The sequence below is a fragment of the Indicator indicator genome, chromosome 17, assembly GCF_027791375.1.
Source record: "Indicator indicator isolate 239-I01 chromosome 17, UM_Iind_1.1, whole genome shotgun sequence".
NCBI classification, from domain to species: Eukaryota; Metazoa; Chordata; class Aves; order Piciformes; family Indicatoridae; genus Indicator; species Indicator indicator.
Genome location: NC_072026.1, coordinates 5,812,370 through 5,834,700, shown reverse-complemented (window position 1 = coordinate 5,834,700; position 22,331 = coordinate 5,812,370). Strand labels below are relative to the sequence as shown.

At 47.7% G+C, this 22,331-nt stretch overlaps 1 protein-coding gene across 1 annotated transcript; it reads right to left on the bottom strand.

The window, feature by feature from the left end:
- Nucleotides 1-1,511: 1,511 nt before the first annotated feature.
- LAS1L (LAS1 like ribosome biogenesis factor) lies at nucleotides 1,512-22,144 on the bottom strand. The gene is made up of 13 exons (XM_054388624.1): nucleotides 22,056-22,144; nucleotides 21,251-21,376; nucleotides 20,981-21,050; nucleotides 20,663-20,744; nucleotides 19,515-19,709; nucleotides 19,183-19,229; nucleotides 18,272-18,381; nucleotides 15,135-15,220; nucleotides 13,652-13,867; nucleotides 11,973-12,108; nucleotides 11,117-11,496; nucleotides 9,865-10,006; nucleotides 1,512-1,688 (listed from the first exon to the last, which is right to left on the bottom strand). Exons 1-13 carry the CDS (start codon nucleotides 22,127-22,129, stop codon nucleotides 1,598-1,600), a joined length of 1,755 nt encoding a protein of 584 aa, XP_054244599.1. The 5' UTR covers nucleotides 22,130-22,144; the 3' UTR covers nucleotides 1,512-1,597.
- Between the last annotated feature and the right edge of the window lie 187 nt (nucleotides 22,145-22,331).

Below are 22,331 nucleotides of genomic sequence, written 5' to 3'. Positions count from 1 at the left end.
TCCCTGCTTCTGTCTCCAATCCTTTCCAAAGCTTCCCTTTGGAATTTTTTTTCATACAGTAGAAATCTCTATGGAAAGATTAACTTACAGTGAAGGAGTCATGCCCAAGTTAAAATCAAGTCATTTAGGAACACATCAGCACTGCTTTTCTGTCCCCACTCACAACAATGCAAAGTTGTTAGCACACTGAGAACAAATTTGACCAAGCAAACTATTTCCAGCACGACCCTTTCCTTTTGGAATTCTTTGTTGTGTTTGCACTGCCTGACCTCAGCAGTACCAAATGCAGCAACTGGAGACTTGCCTTTGAAGCCATAAACATTCAGCATGAGCTGTGCATTATTTATTGTGGATTACTCACACCAATGCTGTTGTTCCCCAGGAACTCAGCAAAGCAGCTACAAAATTGTTCCTCCTGTGAATTAATCATAGAATGGTTTGGGTTGGAAGGGCCCTCCAAAGGTCTAGTCCAAGCCCCCTGTAGTCAGCAGGGACACCCTCCACTAGAGCAGGTTGCTCAGAGCCTTGTTGATCCTGACCTTAAAGGATGGGTTCTCCACTACCTCCATGGACAACCTGTTCAGTGTTCCACCACCTTCTTGGTATAGAACTTGCTCCTAACATCCAATCTCTTCTCATTTCAAACCATTGCCCTTCATCCTATCCCTGCAGGCCTTTGCAAACAATCCCTCTGCAGCCTTCTTGTAGCCCCCTTTTAAGTACTGGCAGGCTGCTATTAGGTCTGCCTGGAGTCTTCTGCAGGCTGAACACCCCCAGCTCCCTCAGCCTGTCCTCCTAGCAGAGGTGTTCCAGCCCCCTATCATTTTCGTGACCCTCCTCTGGACCTGCTCCATCAGGTCCATGTCCTTCCTGTGTTGAGGGCTCCAGAGCTGGGTGCAGTACTGCAGGTGAGGTCTCACCAGAGCAAAGTGGCAGAATCACCTCTCTCCATCTGCTGGCCACACTGCTTTTGATGCAGCCTAGGATGCCATTGGCCTTCTGGGCTGCAAGTGCACAGTTGGCTCATGTCCAGCTTCTCATCCACCAGCACCCCCAAGTTCTTTTCTGCAGGGCTGCTCTCAATCTCATCACCCCCCAGGCTGGATTGATATCTAGGATTGCCCTGGCCTAGATGGGAAAAATCAGGCACAGCACAGTATTAACAGCACAGACAGAGGAAGGGCTCAGCAGCCTGGCTAACCAGGACCAGAGCAACTGGAGGGCACTTTCCAGAATACCTGAGTGAAAGAGGAAAACCAAGGCCCAGACAGAAGGTTTGCCTTCAGTGAGGTCTATTTATTGACCAGGGCAAAAACTAAGGAACACCATGGGATTCCATAGTGCTCTGTGTTTGGCAAACATCAGCTGGAGCTAAAAGTTCATGACAGTGGTTACACATGGCAATGGTTACTACACCTGGACCTTCAAACACACCACCTTTATAAAATATCTATTTTACATGGTTAGGAAAAAAAAAAAAGAAAAAAAAAAGAGTAAATCTTCATAAAAAAAGAGTATCTTGGAGTGGCTCTTTCCCCATCACCTGTTCTTCCAGCCCACTTGTCCTGTGCTGAAAGCCTCAGACCACTCTGCTGCCTTAGAAGAGCTGGAGGCCACTTTTTATTTTATGGAAGTCATTCTGGGTCCACAACAATCCTCCTGACACAGGAACGTTCAATTCTGCAGAGCTGTGAGAGAGAGAGAAATAAAGCACATGAGCATGAGCTGATTCAGCTCACAGCACCAAGGGAACTTTGGTAGCCCTTTTAAAGCTGAATTGAGTTTTGTTTCCAAATCCAAACGTCACTTCTCGTTTTCAGCTGCTGCAGTGCCCTTGGCAAAGAAGCCACAGAAAGGAGTGCACTGACAGGGGCTTTAAAGGAAGTTGTTTGGTGACACCCACAGCATGCTAAGCAGTTTCTGGGTTTAGAAGGTGGCTCACTCAGCTGGGTGTAAAATCCCTTTCCAGGGTAGAATTTGCCTGTTTAGGGCAGAGTCCCAGGAGATGCCCTGAACAGGGACCCACTGGTATGACTTGCTGATACAGCAGAGCAGGACAAGCAGGTTTGATGGTGTGTGTGCAGCCAGAAGGCACTGCCAAACACAGAGAGCAGCAGGAGAACGTACAGAAACCTTCCTCTGCCCAAAGTCCTGCTCTGTAAGGAATGTAAATGGTGCAGGCCAGGCAAGGGTTTATCAGTTTTGTTTGTGCTACAAGAATGCTGAAGGTGAAAGCTCAATTCTATCAATAAAACCAATCTTTGAAGGGCCCAGCTCAAACACGGTATCTGACACTGAGAAGAGAAAAAGGGAAAACCATAGAATGGTTTGGGTTGAAAGAGATCTCCAAAGCTCATCCAGTCCAACCCCCCTGCAGACAGCAGGGCCATCCTCCACTAGAGCAGGCTGCTCAGAGTCTTGTCAAGCCTGACCTTGAATATCTCCATGGATGGAGCCTCAATGACCTCCCTGGGCAACCTGTTGCAGTGTTCCAGCACCCTCACGATGCAGAGCTTATTCCTAACATCCAATCTAAATCTCCTCTAATTTCAAACCATTGTTCCTTGTCCTATCCCTGCAGGCCTCTGCAAGCAGTCCCTCTGCAGCCTTCTTGTAGCCCCCTTCAGGTGCTGGAAGGTTGCTCATGGTGTCTCATGCATGTTTTTCACCTTCCCTGTCCCCTTATGCCCAAGGACATGGGCGTGTGCTTGTGCACTCCCAGCCACAACCCAGCTTCCTCCAGGACAAAAGCACAATCCCTGCCTGCTCACTGTCTAAACCCTTCAGCACACCTTAACCATTCCTCTCACCTACCTGCTTATGCATCTCATCCTTAGGACAACAAACCCTAGCCACCCATGGCCACTAAATGATCAATTCCATTTCTGAAATCTCAGTGTGTTGCCTACAGCAACTGCAAGTCAGCAACAGCACCCTCAGGGAACTCTGCAAATGGTGACAAGTGGCCAAATTTGCCCCTGGTGTCAGGTCAAAATGAGAATGGAAGCAAACAAAAAGCTCAGGTGCTTATCACAACCCCCAAACCCTCTGCCTGAGGATGGCAGCAGCTATTCAAAGCTTCAGTGGTTGCCACAGCAACGCTAAACACAAACTCTGACAGGACATATGGACCAGAAAAACCACCAAAGAACACAACCTTTTAGGACCAGGGGGGAAGGAACTGCAGTTTTTTTCCAAGGCATCATGGGAACTTATGTCTCATGTCAAAACAAAAAGCCTCTGAAGAGAGAAAACAATTCCTGCAAACAAGGCTGAGGTGTTTGGAAAGTTTTATTTGTACAGCAGCTTCAAGCTCTACACCCAGAACTCAGTGCCTCTGCCAGATGTTCAGTACTGGAGGAAGTGGTTATATAGCAGAGGCTGCTGCTCAGGGCTCTTCAGAGACAGATCCTTTCTCCTCTAAGGTCAAAACACCTCTCAGACACTCCCTGTTCAGAGGAAACACTGCCAGAGGCTTTGCAAACAAAGCCAGCACAGAATCATCACAGCTCTCACACCCACTGTCAACAACCCAGAGCTCTTCCCCTGGCTGCTGGAAGCTGTCCTGAACTCAGCCTGCTGCTGGGGTAATTTTTCCTCCCCTGTGCTGTATGCTCCTCATCATCCATGACTTCACAGACCTGCTGCCATTCCAGGACAGGGACTCAGGGGACAGACAGTGACATCATTCTTTGCCTTTTCTGGATGAAGGTTGCCAAGAGCAAGCTCATCACAGCCCCTTTTCAGGAAGGATGAAACCAGAGCATTGCCAAGCAAAATAATGGCCCTTGACCACTTGGGATGGAAGGCAGAAAGCTCCTTTTCCATAACCAGTGCTAACCTGTCCTCCAGACATTTGCTTGCCATCAGTTGTGGTTTTTTTTTTTCCCAACAAGACAGCTAATTATGTGAGAGTGGAGTACAGCCTCAGAATTCACTGGGGTTGGATAGATTCAGCTCTTTTTGAACTATTTTGCTTCTCTTCCACTCTGCTGTGGAAACAGCATGCCTGTCTGTGGGAAAACCTGCTGGAATCAAATGCATTCACAGCATCCATTCATTAGGTGTCCTCAGCTAAGTGTCCTTTGCTTGGTTTCAACAAAACAGTTGTGGATGGTAGTGGAAACCACAAGGCAAAGAGTCTTGGGCAGTTGGGTATCAGAAAGTATCTAGGGTAGGAAGAAGCAAGCAAAACCTGTCCCAGCACTGGAATGTGTGCTGCACACACACAGACTGGGCTGGGGTGATCACTTTTCCTGCTCACCCCAATCCACTCTGCAACAGAAAATCATTTCCACCTCACCCTGAAGCTGCCTCCACATTCCCCTGCTATCTTCTTGGATTCCAGCTGTCTCCTGTCACTTCCTAATAAATCCAGGAACCTCCCTCTCCCCTCAGGAAGGGGCAAAGCCTTCTCCAAAGATAAAAATCCCAAGCTTAGTACTAATTGCTTCCAGAAGAGAGAAATCTCCAGGGAGACCTAACAGCAGCCTTGCAGTACCTGCAGCAAATTCTGACTGAAGCAGGTTTCAAGACAATTTCCTAATTCCTGGAAGCAATTAATTAAAAACTTCTATGGCCATGTCACCTTGCTGAAATTATTTCACCTTAAAATATGAAAAGACATCATGCAGCACTCTTTGCAGAAGAATATTCTCAAGGCAGCATGACAAGAAGTGGAGAGAGAGTAGAAATTGAGTATGACCTTTGCTATTTTAAGTTTCCAGGATGCTACTTCCCCAGCACTCTTCTGCTCTGCTTGTCTTAGCTGCTACCATGTTCCTCCCAAGAAGTGGCTGAACTCATGACTAACCAAGATGATTCCTTATGCACCTACTCTGTAAATTGGTTTGGTTTTCTCTGCAGTCAGAGCTCAAGAAGTGGAAGTGATTCTATGCTACACAGCCCTCTGTGCAGGTCTGCAATGCAGCAGTTAGTGGGGACTCATTCTGCTTCTGTAACATCATCATGTGGCACTGCACTGCAGCAGGAACCAGCTCTGAGGTGATTGCTTCAGGAATTCAGCCACATCCTGCATGTCCTTTCCCCTCTTATCTCCATGGTATATGATAAGAACAGAACATTGTAGGTAAAAAGGGAGTAACACTCTTAATCTCAACTGCAAGATGCTTATCATAGAATGGTTTGGGTTGAAGGGACCTCCAAAGCTCATCCAGTCCAACCCCCCTGCACTCAGCAGGGACATCCTCCACTAGAGCAGCTTGCTCAGAGCCTTGTCCAGCCTGACCCTGAATATCTCCAGGGATGTGGCCTCAATTACCTCCCTGGGCAACCTGTTGCAGTGTTGCACCACCCTCATGGTGCAGAACTTGTTCCTAACATCCTTATGCTGGTTTCACTGATGGCTAGTTCCATGGCAACATCACAAAACCCCAAAACCTGGAGAAAACCAGGTCCACCCAGCTGTCCACATGTGGATATCAGGAGGTTTAGGCACATGTGAGCAAGAGTTTCTCATGCAAATGAGGTTTGTCTCTGCCAGGAACAGAGGAGCCATGTGCCTTGGCAGACATTTCTGCTCTGGTTGCTGGCAGCTTGTTCTCCAAGTCAAGTGTGCAGGCAAGAACTGTGGCACAGAGCAGGCTGCTTCCAAGGTTCTTGCCTCTGCTAAGCATCTTCAGCAACACTTCCCACTGCAGTAACACAAGCATGGTACAGAGCAGAAATGACTGGAAATTTGTACAGTTCATCTGAGCCTGGAGACCAAGGACCTCCTGGAAATCTACAGCTGCCTGACAGACTTTTTTTCCTATCCTACAGAAACAGATTTGCTCTTCTGAGTACAAACAGGCTGACCTACAACTACCTGAAAGGAGGTTGTAGTGAGGTTGGTGTTGGTCTCTTCTCCCAAGTAAACAGGGGTAGGAAATGGGCTTCAGTTGTGCCAGGGGAGGTTTAGATTAGACATGAGGAAAAATTTCTTTACTGAGAGAGTGGTGAGGTGTTGGAACAGGCTGCCCAGGGAGGTGGTGGAGTCACCATGCCTGGAGGTGTTCAGGAAGCCTGTGGATGTGGTGCTTCAGGATAGGGTTTAGTGGTCAATGACCTTAGAGGCCTTTTCCATCCTTAATGATTCTATGACCTGGCATTTCCCCAGAGCCATGTCTGTTCTGTGTGACTGGCTGCTGCTTTTCATACATCCAGAAGCATGGCTCACTTATACTAACTGGTTGCAAGCAACAGAATCACAAAGAACTCCTAGAAAGCAAAATCCAGAGAACATTCCCCAAAGGAATTTGAGCTGAGATCAAAGGTCTGAGCTGGCTGTCTCCAGCTATGTTCCAAAGCAGGTGCATAAGCAAGCAGAGAAGCACAGAGGAACAGGGGTCCCAATTACCCTCCCACCTGCCAGCAGCTTGTGAATCAAAGTTGCTGAGTCAAAGGTCAGCCTGGTAGTTAGATGCACTTGTTGGTGTGTGGGTGTTTGTTTTGTGTTTGGAGCTTCTTCTGAAGATCCTTTCAACACGTGTCTTTGCAAGAAGCTCCAAGCACCTCCACAGCCAGCCACAGTTCCAGCTGCCATGTTGATGGCACTGTGATGCTCTGCTCTTGAAGCATGGATCAAGCAACCAACTTTTGGAAAACCAGGAATCTTGCCCATTTTGGACATTCAATGGATTTGCAGAAATCCTAAGGGGTTTTACCTCCTCAAAACTTTCCTATTACCTTCGTGTGCCCTCCAAAATCCAAGTAATTCCATCCCCTCTGTTCTGAAGTCACAAGAGGTGACAGGCTGGGAGCTTTACCAAGTTATTTAATGGTAACATTCAACTACTGCTTGCCAGTGCTCTAAACCTGCCTCACATGGCTCACTGCCACACCTGAGCATCACCAAAGCAGCCACAAGTGTTTGCTAAGAAGGAGAAAGGAACACAATAACCCTGAAGGTGCAGCAGGACCAGGTGCATCCAGTGGTTGAAGGTTTTGCTTTCAAGTTGTGTGTTCCTGGGAAGGGCTAACAAGCAGAACTTGTAGCAGTAGCAGAAAGATTTAGTGGGAACTAAATGAAATCAGCCAAAACCAAAGCAAAAGCAATGAGCTCACAGTTAATTGCCTTGCTGATGACAAAGAAACAGAACCCCCAAGCTGCTTTGCCAGCTGCAGGAGCAGCCAGCAGTGGACTGATGGCACAGACTTTTAAGGAATCTGTTGTCATGGTGATAAATCTCAGTCCTTCACCTTTCCTGTGAGAGTGCAGGAGCAGATTGCCACTGGTGGTGGCACTTGTATGCAAGAGAACACACACCTGCTCACTCTCACCACCACAGAGCTGGAACCTGCAGCAGAATGACCACTGATACAGGGACAGAAAGAAGGCAAAGCAGCAGAGGCTGGGAGACCAACACATAAACAACCACATCATCTCTCCAGCCACCTGCAGTTAGAGGATTAGAGGTAAAAGAAGGAGAGAGAGATCACCAGAGATCCCAAACCACTGCTGTGACCACACAATGTATGAAAGGGATGAAAGAAGCAAGGGTAAGCTGTGGTGAGCACAGCAGCTGCAAAAATCCAGGCAGCACCATTTCTGCATCCTGTGTTCTCTCCAAACACATTCACACAACTCATTTCACCTCTGGATATCAAGAGAGGCCAGTTGGAGTCCTGCTTCTTCTAGAAGTGGTGGAACCAAGGAGTGCAAATGAAGTCTTTGGACCACCAGACAGAGGAGCAGAAGGAGAGGACAGTCTCTTTTGGATTGCTAGCAAGCTCTGAGGTGGTATTTTTACATTTCATTGGCTGAATCAAGTAGACCCAGGCCTGAGCTGACAGAAGAACAGACCAGTCCTGGGGAGGATGACTGAAAGGATGGAGTAAAATGGAACCCTTGCTCTTTGGAAGGCTTAAAACTGGAAGCTAATCTGAAGACAACTCTGAATGAGTGAAAATATGAATGTGTGGAAGAGCTCTTCCCAATGCAATATTCCAGGCTGCATGACTGTCACTCTTATTTGCAGGGTTTGGAAGCTACTGTAGTGGGCTCAACAACTCCAGGGGAAGAGCCACTGATTATAAAGTTATCCTATCAAGTGTGTAAGAAAACTCTGAACTGCCATTCATCTACATTCTGGAGGGTTCCTTGGATTAAAATACACATAAAGCCATCTCCTATTGTGTATGTGATGAAAAACTGATCTGACAGTTTATAGCATTCATGTTCCTTGGACTTCAAAGTGGGAAATAATGACCCTAGGAAAAGAGGGTCACCCCTTCCTTCAGTGGCAGGGTTCAATTGGCTGAGCTTCATTTAGTAATAAAGATCATCTCACTAAAGCTTTACATAATACCACCCTTAGTTCCATGACAACCTGTGCAGATCTGAGGTCAGATCTACAGCTCAAATTACCAGCTGCAGCTCTGAAAAGGTCACTGAGCAATGCTAACGTGCTGTGGCTGAGGATCAGAGCCCCAGCTGAGTTTTCACATCTGGTGAGTCTGTCCTAATCACCTCCCAGCAGCTCACAGCAGAATCTCAGAATCCTTGCAGTGGTTTCTTCTAGAAAGAACAGGAGCAGTGAAGATGATAAGATGATAAACTGGCTCCCTCAAAGGATACCATGGAAATCCAGTTTTGATGGCAAATTACACCACTGCATTTAACTTCCAGACACTGCAAAAGACCCAAGGAGTACAAAGCTAAAGCACATTCCCAGAAGGGAATGGGAACAGCAGCAGTTCCAAATAGCAGCTCTCAGACTTGATGACAGGAAAAGATGAAGGAGACAAATGTAAAGAGTGTTGAGTCTGTTCTGTCAGCTCTGAAGCATGACTGACTGTTAGGGCTTCATGAAGCAGCTTCCTGTGACCCTGGTGAGTTGTCACAGCAACACAGGTAGCAACACTTCTGTCTGACTGCATCCATCAGGAACACAAACACAGTTAGACCAAGGTAGTACAAGCAAGCAGGAGGAGTTTCTTGTTCTGGTAGGGGAGGGTGAGAAGAGAGTTTGTCTGATGCTGGGTTAACCACAGGGCACAGACCTTACTCAGGAAGATTACTGCAGTCTGTGTTTCAAGCATACAGTAAAGACACAAACCTGCATTCCCTGGTGTGAAACTCTCAGCATATTCACCACCCCAGTTTTGTGCAGCCAATTCCTTCCTCAGGTGTCACACAAGTCATCTGCAACCAACCACTTCCTGAGGCTACTTTCTCTCCTCATCCTCAGGCTTTCCCACCAATGCACTTCAAAGGGATTCAGCAAACCACAGTGTTTCAGAATGACTCCTCCTTGCCAGACAAGATTAGCTAGTCTAGGAAAACTGGTGCTGGGGGAGCCTAAATGACTTCCAAGGCTTCTAGTTCTGAATGCTTTCATTGCAAGGCCACAGCTCTTCCTATTCAAGTTACTCATCCCAGTGCCTCACCAGGTAAATTCTGCACCAGTTCTCCATAGTTTGTTTTATAACTCCTGCACTTCCAGACTGGCAATGCTGAGGGATCAGCAGATTGTGTCTTACTGACAGCATCAGACCACACTGCCAGCTGTCAGCAGTCTGAAGAGCAAAGTGTCATGCCATCACACCAGCACTGCAAAGGTCCTTCCTGTGTGACCTGCTCTAGGTCATCCTGTTCTGGCAGGGGGGGTGGACCAAATGATCTTTCAAGGTCCCTTCCAACCCCTGACATCCTGGGATTCTGTGTGATTACTCGGAAAATCCAGGAGCAGCACAGTTAGTTGGTGTCAGAGCTGGCAGCAGGCATCTGGGGCACACTCTTTATGTCAAACACACACGAAAGGAAATCTAATCCTTAATTTTTCACAGCCTACAGTACAAGGCACAGAGAGACAACTGCATTTCATGGGTCACTGACAAAATCCTTCCCATGCCATTACTCACTTTGTATTGGGAGACTTCCACTCATCTCTCACAGGCTGATCAAGCAAGGACATCATGGAGTAATTATCCAGCAGGAGGCCATCGGGGTCATCTGTTTGACCTGGGAGCTTCCCAAGAGGAAAATCTTTCCATTGCACATCCTCTGGGTAAGAACAGCACATAAACAAGAAGTCTTAGATCCCCAGAGAGATTTTCCAAACCCAAGATCCCCCCAAGTCCACAAACACCATCTCATGCAACTCAGCCATTCAGCCAAACTCAGTTTGAACCACAGCTCCAACCCAATTTGTTTCCAGCTTCACTATCTCTTCCCAAAAAAGTCACTGCAGTATGAGAGACAACAGGGACACAGCTGAAGTCAGGGGACATCAGGCAACTGACACAGTGCAGCTCTTCAAAACCACTGTGAGACAATACGTGGCCAGCAGATGGAGAGAGGTGATTCTGCCACTCTGCTCTGCTCTGGTGAGACCTCACCTGCAGTACTGTGTCCAGCTCTGGAGCCCTCAACACAGGAAGGACATGGACCTGATGGAGCAGGTCCAGAGGAGGGTCACGAAAATGATCAGGGGGCTGGAACACCTCTGCTGCAGGGACAGGCTGAGGGAGCTGGGGGTGTTCAGCCTGGAGAAGAGAAGGCTCCAGGGAGACCTAATAGCAGCCTGCCAGTGCCTGAAGGGGACTACCAAAAGGCTGCAGAGGCACTGTTTGCAAAGGCCTGCAGGGGTAGGATGAGGAGCAATGGTTTGAAATTAGAGGTTTAGATTGGATGTTAGGAACAAGTTCTATACCATGAGGGTAGTGGAACACTGTAACAGGTTGCTCAGGGAGGTAGTTGAAGCCCCATCCTTGGATATATTCAAGGTCAGGCTGACAAGGCTCTGAGCAAGCTGCTCTAGTGGAGGATGTCCCAGCTCACTGCAGGGGGGTTGGACTGGATGACCTTTGGAGGTCTCTTCCAACCCAAACCATTCTATGATTTTAAGCAGTTTGGAAAAGCCTGACCTTAAATAAATAAATGAAGCAGTAACAAATGCTCCCGGAAGAAGCACTCCCAAAGTTTTAAGAGTTTAAGAGAGATGACTCCTGCACTTAAACAGAAGACTGGAAAACCCAATCCTCAGGGATTTGTCAGCTAGATGGTTCTGAAGCACACACCAATTCTGGCCAGGCCTCGAGGGCTGCTCTGACTCTGCAGTTCAACCAACACTTGCCAGTGACAAAGACTAAGTCATACAAAGCCATTTTTTACCTGCACTGATCTGCCAGGGGGACCCTTGCAGTGCTGCTCTTTTCTCAGCAATGGCCATCATGTTGCCAGAATGAGCAGCTCCTTCCAAAGGATTTGCTTCAGTTACCATCTCTTCTTCCTCTTCCTCCACCTCTTCTACACCATCATCTCTCTCCAGCACATCTTCTGGCTGCTCCACAGTCTGCCCTTGATTTTTAACCTGACTGTCTTGCCTGGCCCTCCACTGCAAGCTCTCTATGGTGTAAATTGGGTGTTCACTGCCATCTGAGGAAGTGCCTGGACTGGACACAGGGCCAACTCCTTCTGTGTAAACCGAAGTGAGGTAGAGAAGTTTCTTCTGCGAAGAACGTGACAGGGGAGGGGTCATGATTGTGAGGATCCTAGGAAGGAAAAGGGCAATGTAGGAGTCTTAAAAGCCAAAAATACTTCAGGTGAAGCTCTAAGCCATCTGAGCAGCCTTTTGTGTTTCCTCCTGGCCCATGTATCTCCTGATTACTCCCTGATGGGTGGATGTTGGAACACTCCCTCTCCGTGATTAGAGTTAAGGACCTGAGGGACTCTCAGTGAATTCCTGACTTGCTGCTTGCATGTGGAAAAAGTTATCACCTCTTTAAGAAGTCACATCTCTGCTATCAAGTCACTTCTGGCCAGGCTGCTGCTTTAGAATCTCCCCAGGCAATCCACACTTTCATTCTGAAGCAGCACCAAGCAAAGCTTTCTATGCACCTGCCACCATTTCTACTAGGTGCAAAGGAAGGGAGAGCAACTACAACTCAATGTATCACAAGGGAACTGGCCAAAGCTGCTACAGACCACTGTTTGCTGCCCCTTACCTAGGTCACACAAGGAAACTTACATCTGAAGAAGGTGTGGAGTTGCCCAGCAGGGAGCTTCCAAGCAGTTATCAGTCAGCCTGAGCCACTGCAGAGGAACTCTGTGGAGAAACAGCTCCTTCCCTGTCACCTGTTTGTTGCATTGCTGTTTCCTTTTCCCTTCAAAGAACATAATGAAGACAGTCAGGCACCTCAAAATCATAAAACTATGCCCTTCACCACTTTGCATGTTCCCTGGCACACTCATCCCAAAAAGGCTGGCAATCCAACCCCAGCACAGGACCAGCTGTACTGACCAAATACATCAAGGCTGTCACAAGGGAATTGTCAATGCACTGACAGATAGCTTAACTCCACAAGGTGTGACCACAGGGAGGTGCAGACATCCCCAAGCTGCTTCTGTGCACCATTCCAGCCAAGAAAGCCCCAGGATGTGTCTGCAAAGTATTGTCCCAAGTAAATGCAGTACTCTGCTCCTGGGACTGGAGATCATTCTGGATAGCAATGCATGAGGAGACCTCACAGCTGGGAGCTACTGCCATCAGGGATGACTGAAAGCATCAAACATCAACCCATGGATGCCACAGATACTGGCAAAATCTTAGTGCAGACTGACCTAGACTGGGAGAGAACAGAAGAGGAGGCAAAATTAACCAGCTGGAAATCTCCTCAGGGATATGCTCTACTGCAGTATCAAAAAGCCTTGTTAACGGAATTCCTGTGACAGGGTTTGAATAATTAAAGCTCTTCTATGCACCTCTCTCTGGAGTGAGATCTCCTGCCTGTCAATTTAAACAGTTCCAAGGAGTCAGCAACAGAAATAAAAATATTACTTATTGCTCTTATGCAAGTTTAGATGGCATAAAAATCCTGTGCTAGAGGCAGACTTCAGTGAGGAAAGAACTGGGCACAAGGAACTTGTAACAGGTTGCATAGAACATCTTTAATTGTTACTTGCTGTTATTTCCTACAGGCACAAGTAGAACAGCACTAAAAGGCCTGATCCTTCATGGGGCAGACTGGGGTTTCCTGTCTTAAGTAGGTTACAGCAAAGCTGCCAAAAACAATCCCAATTTTCTGCTAAGAAACGCATGGCACAGACTGGAGGTTGGAAAGTGCGAGAAATGCAACAATAAAGGCTTTACACTCACATGCCAGAGCATTGCACATTCACACCTCTGCTGTGAGGACAGGCTGAGGGAGCTGGGGGTGTTCAGCCTGGGGAGAGAAGGCTCCAAGGAGACCTAATAGAAGTGTGCCAGTACCTGAAGGGAGCTACAAGAAGGCTGCAGAGAGACTGTTTGCAAAGGCCTGCAGGGATAGGACGAGGAGCAATGGTTTGAAATTAGAGAAGAGGAGATTTAGATTGGATGTTAGGAATAAGCTCTGCACCATGAGGGTGCTGGAACACTGCAGCAGGTTGCCCAGGGATGTAGCTGAGGCCCCATCCCTGGAGCTATTCAAGGTCAGGCTGGACAAGGCTCTGAGCAACCTGCTCTAGTGGAGGATGTCCCTGCTGAGTGCAGGGGGGTTGGACTGGATGAGCTTTGGAGGTCCCTTCCAACCCAAACCATTCCATGATTCTAAAACTGTAACAATCAGGTGATTTGTACTTCCCACCTAAAGGTCACACCACTCTCCCAGTCTCCCAGGTAGGACACAAGAGACATTTTTCACACAGGGAAGCTCCAGCCACACTCACCAGTGTTCACTTTGGCAATGCCAGCCAGCATCTCAGCAATCCAGTTGATCAAGAAGTGAGGCCGGAGTTCTGAGAAGTCTGAACATTCCTTCAGCTCCAGGAACATCTTCTCCAGTAGGATCTGTGTAAAGCTTCGGGACAGGAGGCCTGAGAGCAAAGGCTGCCAAAAGCAGTAAAAACTCTCAGGAATTCTGAAGTGCCACATGTCTTTATTTGCTGCCATAAGAAGAGAGAAAGAGAAGCTGAAAAATGACTGCTCTGCATTTTTTGGTGAACCACAGGTGTGACACTTGTTACAGACTGAAGTACTCTAGTTTGTATTTTAGCCTGCAGTGATAGGCCAAGGGGCAATGGTTTGAAATCAGAGATTTAGATTGGATGTTAGGAACAGTTCTGCACCATGAACACTGCAACAGGTTGCCCAGGGATGTAGTTGAGGCCCCATCCCTGGAGATATTCAAGGTCAGGCTCAACAAGGCTCTGAGCAAGCTGCTCTAGTGGAGGATGTCCCTGCTGACTGCAGGGGGGTTGGACTGGATGAGCTTTGGAGGTCCCTTCCAGCCCACACCATTCTGTGATTTCATTCTGAAGTCACTGGTTTTAGGGTGTTTTCTGGGATCCTCACTGAATGTGGAATTATTATTCCTCTTATGCTAGGGAAGTAAAACAAGCAGCCAACTGATAATTAACACAACAGCTCAATGAAAGCAAAAAACACAATGCCTGATCTAACCATGTGGTAAACCATAGGAAAATCTACCTGGTTTGCTAATCTCCTTCCACTTGCATCTCATTTTACATGTAATGAAAAGCTACTCTGCCTAGAAACACACTGCAAGGGAAGCAACACTGAGCAGAGCAACACAGAATCAAAAAGCTCCTGAATTTTTACTGCTGTAATATAATCAGAGAAATCTAAGGACCTTAGAAAGTCCTCTGGCTGGTGTTTCCAAGAAGTCCCAGGGAAGCAGACAAATGAGTAATTTTTTTTGTCTCTAGGTATCCAGAGACCTCTTGCACATAATCCATGCCACTCCATATGTACAGACAGCAGCATGGAACTAAGAGGCAGCTGGTGAATGAGGCTAAAGCCCCCCAAACATTTAGATTTGCTCCTAACCTTCACTGTAGAAAAGACACTAGTGGGAGTTCATGAAATCAATTAACTACTGCAGGTAAGGGCAGAGATGGAAGCTTTGAGAGACATTTTGGCCAGGCAGCATTTGGTGCTGAAGAGTTCTTCTTCCATGATAAGAGATTTATGCAAAAAAAAAAAAACCCAGAACATTGCTAAGTATGGCCATAAAGAGGTCTGCAAAACAGGTCAAGCAATGTTTAAGACCTTAGACATATCAAAAATGTGCAGAGAATGACAGATTTCAAATTAATGAAAAAAACCCAACCAAACAAACAACAAAAGAACAGACCTGGCCATAACACTTAGCTATACACTTTTTACTCAGGTGCTGCCCAAAACACTAACCTTCATGCTTGATATTTAGCATCTCCAGACACTCCATCTTTGGGATGAGAAAGCCATCATAGAGAAGAACCTCAGCCACTGTCTCCCTAGAGCAATCAGAGAGTTTGATTAATGCCAGTGATGCCTTCATATATCAAAACCCTGCTTGCAACATTGCTGAAACAAGTTTGAGAGCCAAAGGACTGGAATGCTGAAGAGGTGATGCAGCTTGTTGTAAGGCACTAAAGTCCTGTGCCAGATTTGGGATGGATATATCCCACGAGACTTGAAGGGAATATGCAGCTGTGCCAAGGGGGACAGAATGAGAACCTTGGAGGAAATATTTCCACTTGAGAAGGCAAATATCTTAGCATTTCAAAAGCAGAGGAAAAGATTTGCAGAGTGATCCAGGTCTTCTACCAGCAGGCTGGTCAAGATTTGAGGACCTCTGACCCACAGATCTAAGTTAAATTTCATAGGAAAAGCCAATTCTGTTGGCTCTGCCTTGCTGGCAAGGCACATCTTAGAGTGCAGCTCACACAGCTGCTCAGCAAATAAATTGCAGTAGGGTCACAACTGCTCTTCCCTACAGCTGCTTGTTGGATGTCTCCTGCTGTTACAGCTACCATGTGAACTTCAGAGGACCACTTCGTGCTGGGCTGGCTTCATGCAAATGGGAGAGCTGAACTGACACCTGAAAGTAAAACACAGCAAAAGGGACAGAAGTAAAATTCCCACAACTACCCCAATTATCCAGCTAGGAGATTCTCTTGAGTTCTCCTGTTCAGGCTTCTATCCAGGAGCCTCTATATCTGTGCAAAGATAGAGCACTACAATAAACACTTAACAGAGTAAAAAAAAAAAAAAATCTAGGTGGCCATTTTCAAACCCTGAATAAACCCCACAGACCCAACTCTCAGACTCCCTGGATTTGGAATGGTAGCAGCCATACCAAACAGATATATGTTGGTATAGAGTGGATGAGCAGATTTGTCCTCTCCAATAGAGGTGACTTCAAAATCCATAGATTTTTAGACCCAGCACAGCATTTTTATGAGCACCAACAGCAGCTGAAGAGCTCAAGAGTGCAGAAACACCACACACACAAACACCACACCACTTTGTCATAAGTAGATTAAGTGGTGGGAGATCAGAGGCCAAGTGGCAGAATGTAATTTGTTTCTAAAAACAAAATCCAGTTTCAATCCCCTGCTCTGGAATCTGTTCCAGCACAATTACCATTATTCCTATGCAGTGACTGATCAACAGCAACTATTAAGGACACCTCCATGCAGATGGCAGCTTCAGTAGAGAGCTATTTAAACAGAAGAACATCTGACTAAGAAAGGTCCTCTGGGTCAGTTCTCTGCAGCAGAGGATCCTTTGCAGTGAGCTCACTTTGCTTTGGGTCTAAAGGAATCTTCTGGCCTCTGCACAAGCCAAAAGACAGGGTTTGCTGACAGGGGAAATGAAAGCCTTTATTCAGAGTTACACAGGCAGTCTACATTTAAAAAGCACTTTTATAGGTCACTTGAGATACCCCAGGGAATGCATGAACTTTGTTATCCCTGACTCCATAATCCAAGTTTCTGAACCTAATGAAGTCAGAATGCATTTCATGTCAGCCTTCCTCCCTCCCATGTGGTCTATTTTTCCTGAGAGAATAATAAATTAATAAAAAAAAAACTCTTGTAAATGAAGGGAAGAAGTTGAGTCCTTAAATTATACCCAGAAGGCAACTGTGTCCTGGCCTGCATCAAAAGAAGTGTGAACAACAGAATGGAGGAGGAGATTCTGCCCCTCTGCTCAGCTCTTGTCAAACCCTGCCTGCACTCCTGTGGCCAGTTCTGGTGTCCCCAGCATAAGAGGGACACGGAGATGCTTGAGCAGGTCCAGAGGAGGCCATGAAGATGATGAGGGCTGAAGAACCTCCACTGTGGGGACAGGCTGAGAGAGTTGTCGGGCTGTTCAGCCTGGAGAAAAGAAGACTCTGGAGGAGACCTTAGAGCAGCCTTCCAGTACCTGAAGGGGGCTTGAAGAAAGCTGGGAAGGGATTTTTTTACAAGGGCTTGTAGTGATAGGATATGGGGAAATGACTCTGAGCTTGAGGAGGGCAGATTTGAACTGGAGATGGGGAAGCAATTCTTTCCAGTGAGGGTGGTGAGACACTGGAACAGGTTGCCCAGGGAGGTGTTCAAGGCCAGACTGGATGAGGCCTTGAGTGACCTGGTCTAGTGGAAGGTGCTCCTGCCCATGGCAGGGGGGGTTGGAACCAGATGATCTTGGTGATCAAACCCAAACCATTCTATGAACCTAGGAATGTGACTAAGCAAAGCATAAGGACAGAAGCCCACACACTGCAATAACTTAAGCATCTCAACTGCTCATCCCCAATAACAGCTTTGCAGAAGGAAAGATGCTCACAGAGGCACTTTTGGACTAACAGAAGGTGTTTAACAGAACACAACAACTGTGCAGATTCCTCCCAAGCTAGAGGTGGTGCTGGGGGTGGAATGGTTACTTGACAAGTCTTCTCTACACCTGCCACACCAGAGATTCCTGAAGAGAACAGTAATGCAAAAAAAGGCTGCCACATTCTGGTGACAGCACACTACAGCATTGCACTGAAGCAGCTTCAAGCCACGCTTGAAATAAAACTCACTGAACTGTTTCAGAGGTGCCAGGCTGATTGCAGGAAAACAAACTCCTGGTTACTTGCCCAGTGGTCAGATACACTACAAAGCAGGCCTGCACAGGCTTCCCCCAGTGTATTTGCTATTTGCTCAGGGGCATCCTTTAGAATCATGAGGAAGAACACCCAGAAAGCACAGAAGAGGCCAAGTATTGCCCTGCAATTGTGAAGCATTCTAAAGGTTACTGTGAAATCAGTCTCCACAAAATTGTTGGGAGGGCTTTTGAAGACACTAAAGATGTTGACATGCCTTGGGGCCAGCACAGCTAAGTCAGGAACAACACCTTGGAGATTGTTGACATGGGAAACATTACTCATCAACACAGCTGAACAACTCAGTCCTCAGAGATGTTCAGGAAATCAACCATGATTGCTTGCTCCATGATCAGTAAAAAGGCAGTGCAACAGGTCTACAGGCCCAGCTCTGCACTGTGCCTTTCACCTCAGTTCTTTATCAGAGCTGTACCTGTTCTCTTGCATCAGGTCTTTGATCTGAGCCAACATCCAGTCTACTTCTGAAGAGGAATCAGACCATGCTTCTCGAGACTTTGAAAGAGATTGAGCAGCCTGCATAGCCTGAGGGAAGGAATACTCCAAACATTAACAACAAATATGCTCCAGTGGTGAGCAGAAAGGCACTGCTACAAAAAGCTGGAAATGTCATAGGCACTTCATCAACAGCACTTCAAAAAAACTCACAGAAGTTCCCCTTCCTGGCAGTATTAAGAATTAATCTAGGCCATGTCACACTTGGAAAAGGCCTGAATTAAAAAGGCAACAGCACCAAGGTGTCACAGTCCTGGCATCCTCCCCCTGGTTCTAAACCTTCCTCTCCCTGGCTTCAGCACAAAGCAGGAGAGACTCATTTTGAATTATTAGCTCCAAATGAAGGGTGGGGATGTGGTTATCTCCCCAGGATAAGGTTTTGCCAGCCATATTATGCATACTGTAGGTCAAAATGTCAAATCAGCACAGCTGCCCAGGCAACCTGAAATCAGCTGAGAGCATCTGATGAGTAGGAGCAATACACAAAACAGGCCAGCAGGCTGTACCAAGAATGGAAGAGAGACTATTGGAGGTTAGTACTCCTCTAAAGTTAGTGAGATTTTTGGTTTGATATAGACTTTATCTGAGTCTGTCCAGGAAGGCAAGGCACACCTTCTACTCATGCTCAAAACCTACCCAAGTGGCAAGAAAGGGAGAAAAAAAACAGGATTCCTCTAGTTGTATGAAATAAACTCCTGGCAACTTAGTCCCACTAGCACTCAGGCATTTGGTCAAAAGCAGCAGTCCTTCAGTTTGGGCAAGGATGACAGACTTCTGGCTCCAAGCAGGAAATGAGGAGAATCAAAAGTGGTATGATCAGACTGTGCTTACCCGAAACTGCTCATTCTTGTAGGATATCAGCACATCTCTGACTTTCTCTACAAAGAAATGTAAGTAAATAATTTAATCAGGGAATGTTATCAACTACAGAGGGGGATTTTTTTGTTTTTAAATCTGGACAAGCTGCTTACTTCTGCTGAATGTACACTCAAGGAAGATTATCAGACAAATCTGTGATTCTGTGAATCCACCATGGCCCAAAGAGGAACCCCAAAACCTGTGCTGAAGGATTGCTAGGGATAGGAGATGCCACTTTCCAACAGCTTTCTCTAGCCTGGGACACACCTAATCCTTGTTTCTGCCATTGCTCTAGGCACACTTACCATGGAATTCCTTGTGTTTCTCACAGGCCTCGTGCTGTGGGTTTGGCATCTCCCATGCATCACTGCCCAACTCTGCATTTGCTTCCATCCCTTCCTGCTCCTCTTCATCCTCATCCTCACTTTCTTCACACAAGTTATTCCCCAGCTGCCGGCTCCAATACGTCTTCCGCAGCCACTCCAGCACAACGTCACAACCTAAGGCAGAACAGAAAACATTCTCTTCTCAGAGAGGTTTTCTTTGGTATTGAAAAAATGAAACAGGGGGCACACTGCTGTCTTGCAGTGTGACAAGACATGCTGCTGAACCTTGAGACCTCATTCAACTCCATGAATGTAAATGTGACAAGTTTCAAAAACGCAAGGAAAAAAACCCCACCCATCCACAACCCCATGGGACAGGCCTGGTAACACTCACTCTCTGGCTTGGTGGCAACAAAAAACAGAGATTGGACATCTCTACAGCACTGCACCTTGCTCAAGTTAGGCCAGGTTTAAGCAGAAACTAAGCACCAGCAGTGTTCTGATGAGACAAATCAGTCACCTCTCTAGTATCACCATGATCAACATAGTATCTGTAACAATTGCATTACTTCTTTTTTTTCAGAGGCTCCACTAACCATCCATTAGATCACTGCTGCATTGCTGTTTCACTACCTACTTCAATTTAATGGGCCTGCTGAAGGTTATCTAACTGGCTCCTCAGTGCTTAGCCTGAAATTCCCAGGAATCCCTTCAAACACCATGAGCTGATCATTCATTCAGCCTTGCAGTACCTACTGCATTTCTCTCTAACTGGGGTTTCTCAGACTCTCAGGTATCTCTAAACCAGGAAAAGCAAAACCTCTTTCTCTGAGATGAACTCCCTGTGCTGTAAAGAAGCAAGAGAGACAAACCACACTTTCCTGTATTTTTCAGGGGAAAGAGAAAGTCCCTGAACAGCTGCCCTGTGATGCACCAAGCCTGGAACAACTGGACACAGTTTAGCTACCTCCAGTGGGCATCAACCAAGCTTCCACAAGTCTCACCACAATTCTCCCTGCCAGGACAAGCCTACCTGCCTCCCCTGCAGTGTCCCAAAATGGAGGGTGCTCCCCTCAGGGCCTGTGGCACTGGCATTGCCAGCCCAAGCTCTGGCTGGCAGCACTCACCCTTACGGCACAGCGCCAGCGGCGGCAGCTTCCCGTGGGTCAGCTCATGACGGAGATCCACCACCCAGATGGGGATATCCACCTGCAAGAACAGCCACTGGCATCACCCCACAGCTCCCATCACACCACTACAGTGTGCAGCCCCACAAGGCTGCAGAGAGCCTCTACCTGGGCAGGAATAGCCTGTTCCAGGTCACTCCTGCACTGCAGTCCCCCTGCTTACCACTGCAACTCCATTCACCCCAGAGCTGTTAACAGACAATGCAGATGCTCTCTGTACACACAGAATTTATCAATTAAGTCTTATCCAATATTTACCTCTTTGGCTAACTGTCGCAGAGGAATGCTGACCATTTTCTGTTTCCTTTCTGTTATCAAGTTGACAAACCTGCACGCAGATTACAGAAAAGATAAATACCTGTCAGGAGCTGCAGAGAAACTTGAAAGCTCTGAGATAAATCCCCCACAAGTGTGGTCCCAGAGATGCCAAGTGGAATCAGACAGCTGAATGCTGCTACCCACCCAGGTCTCTCTCTCTCTCTCTCTCTCTCTCTCTCTCTCTCAGCTCACAGACCTTCAGAGCCCTACCTTACAAGAGCCAGCCCATAAGAGAGGATGAGCTCATGAGACTTCAATTTGCCAGATGAATCTAGGACCTTGCAACGAATCAGTTCAGTGGTGCAATCCACTGCCAGAGGCATTTTGGGACCATACCTGGAGATGAAGGAAAAACAGGTGATCAGTGTCACAAGAATCCACTCCCCCTGCAAACAAACAAAAAACCGAAACAAAACGAAGTTGCTTTTTTTGCTCCGTGGTACCAAACAGCCTGAGAAACTATGGAAAAAGAGAGCAGTAAAGGCTCCTTCCAGAAAGCTTTCATTTGGGACAGAATGATTATGTGGCTACTCCTAATCATGTTAAATGGGTACTTACTGATGTGCTAAGGATGTACAGAACATAAGATGCCATGGCCTTGTGTATGGACATAGCAGCGGCAACACAAACAGGCAAAGGTAATCTGGGGGCCCTGGGCACACTCAAGGCAGCATGAAAGCAGTCTGGGGAGCTGGGAGCACGCAGGGCTTCTGCCTGCCCTGGTGCCCAGAGGTCAGCCTGTTCCGGGCATGCACTACAGGCTCGAAGCCTGCTGCGTAAAGGGGCCCTGCAAGAGGCAGCTGCCTGTCCGGCAGCACCGGCGATCGGCGCACACACAACGCCGGCCACGGAGCAGCACCGGGGAGCTGCGGCCAGGTCCCGGGCGACCTGCAGGCCCAAGGCAGTGAACAGCCGGAGCGGAGGGCTTGCGAAGCCGCTCAGGAAGAGAGGAGGCAGCCTAGAAGGCGGCGCCGGCCCCACAGACGCCTCCCCGCCCGCGGCGCGCGGCACGTACCGGCTCTTCCAGGCCGAGACCCGGTCCAGCGCTTCCTGCTGCAGGCGGCTGTCCCCGCAGTACAGCCCCACCATCACCTGGTCCCACTCCGCCCTGCCCCTCCACGCCACCACAGTCCGCAGCGGCCTGGGCCGCTTGCGAGCCGGGGACGAGCACCGCCGCCGCCCGCGGCGCCAGGCCAGCCCGGCGCGCCCCTCCGTGCTGCCCCCCGCCATGCCGCCACCGTCCGCCATGCCGCGCCCCGCTTCCGCTGCCCGCCCCGGGGCGGAGCGTGAG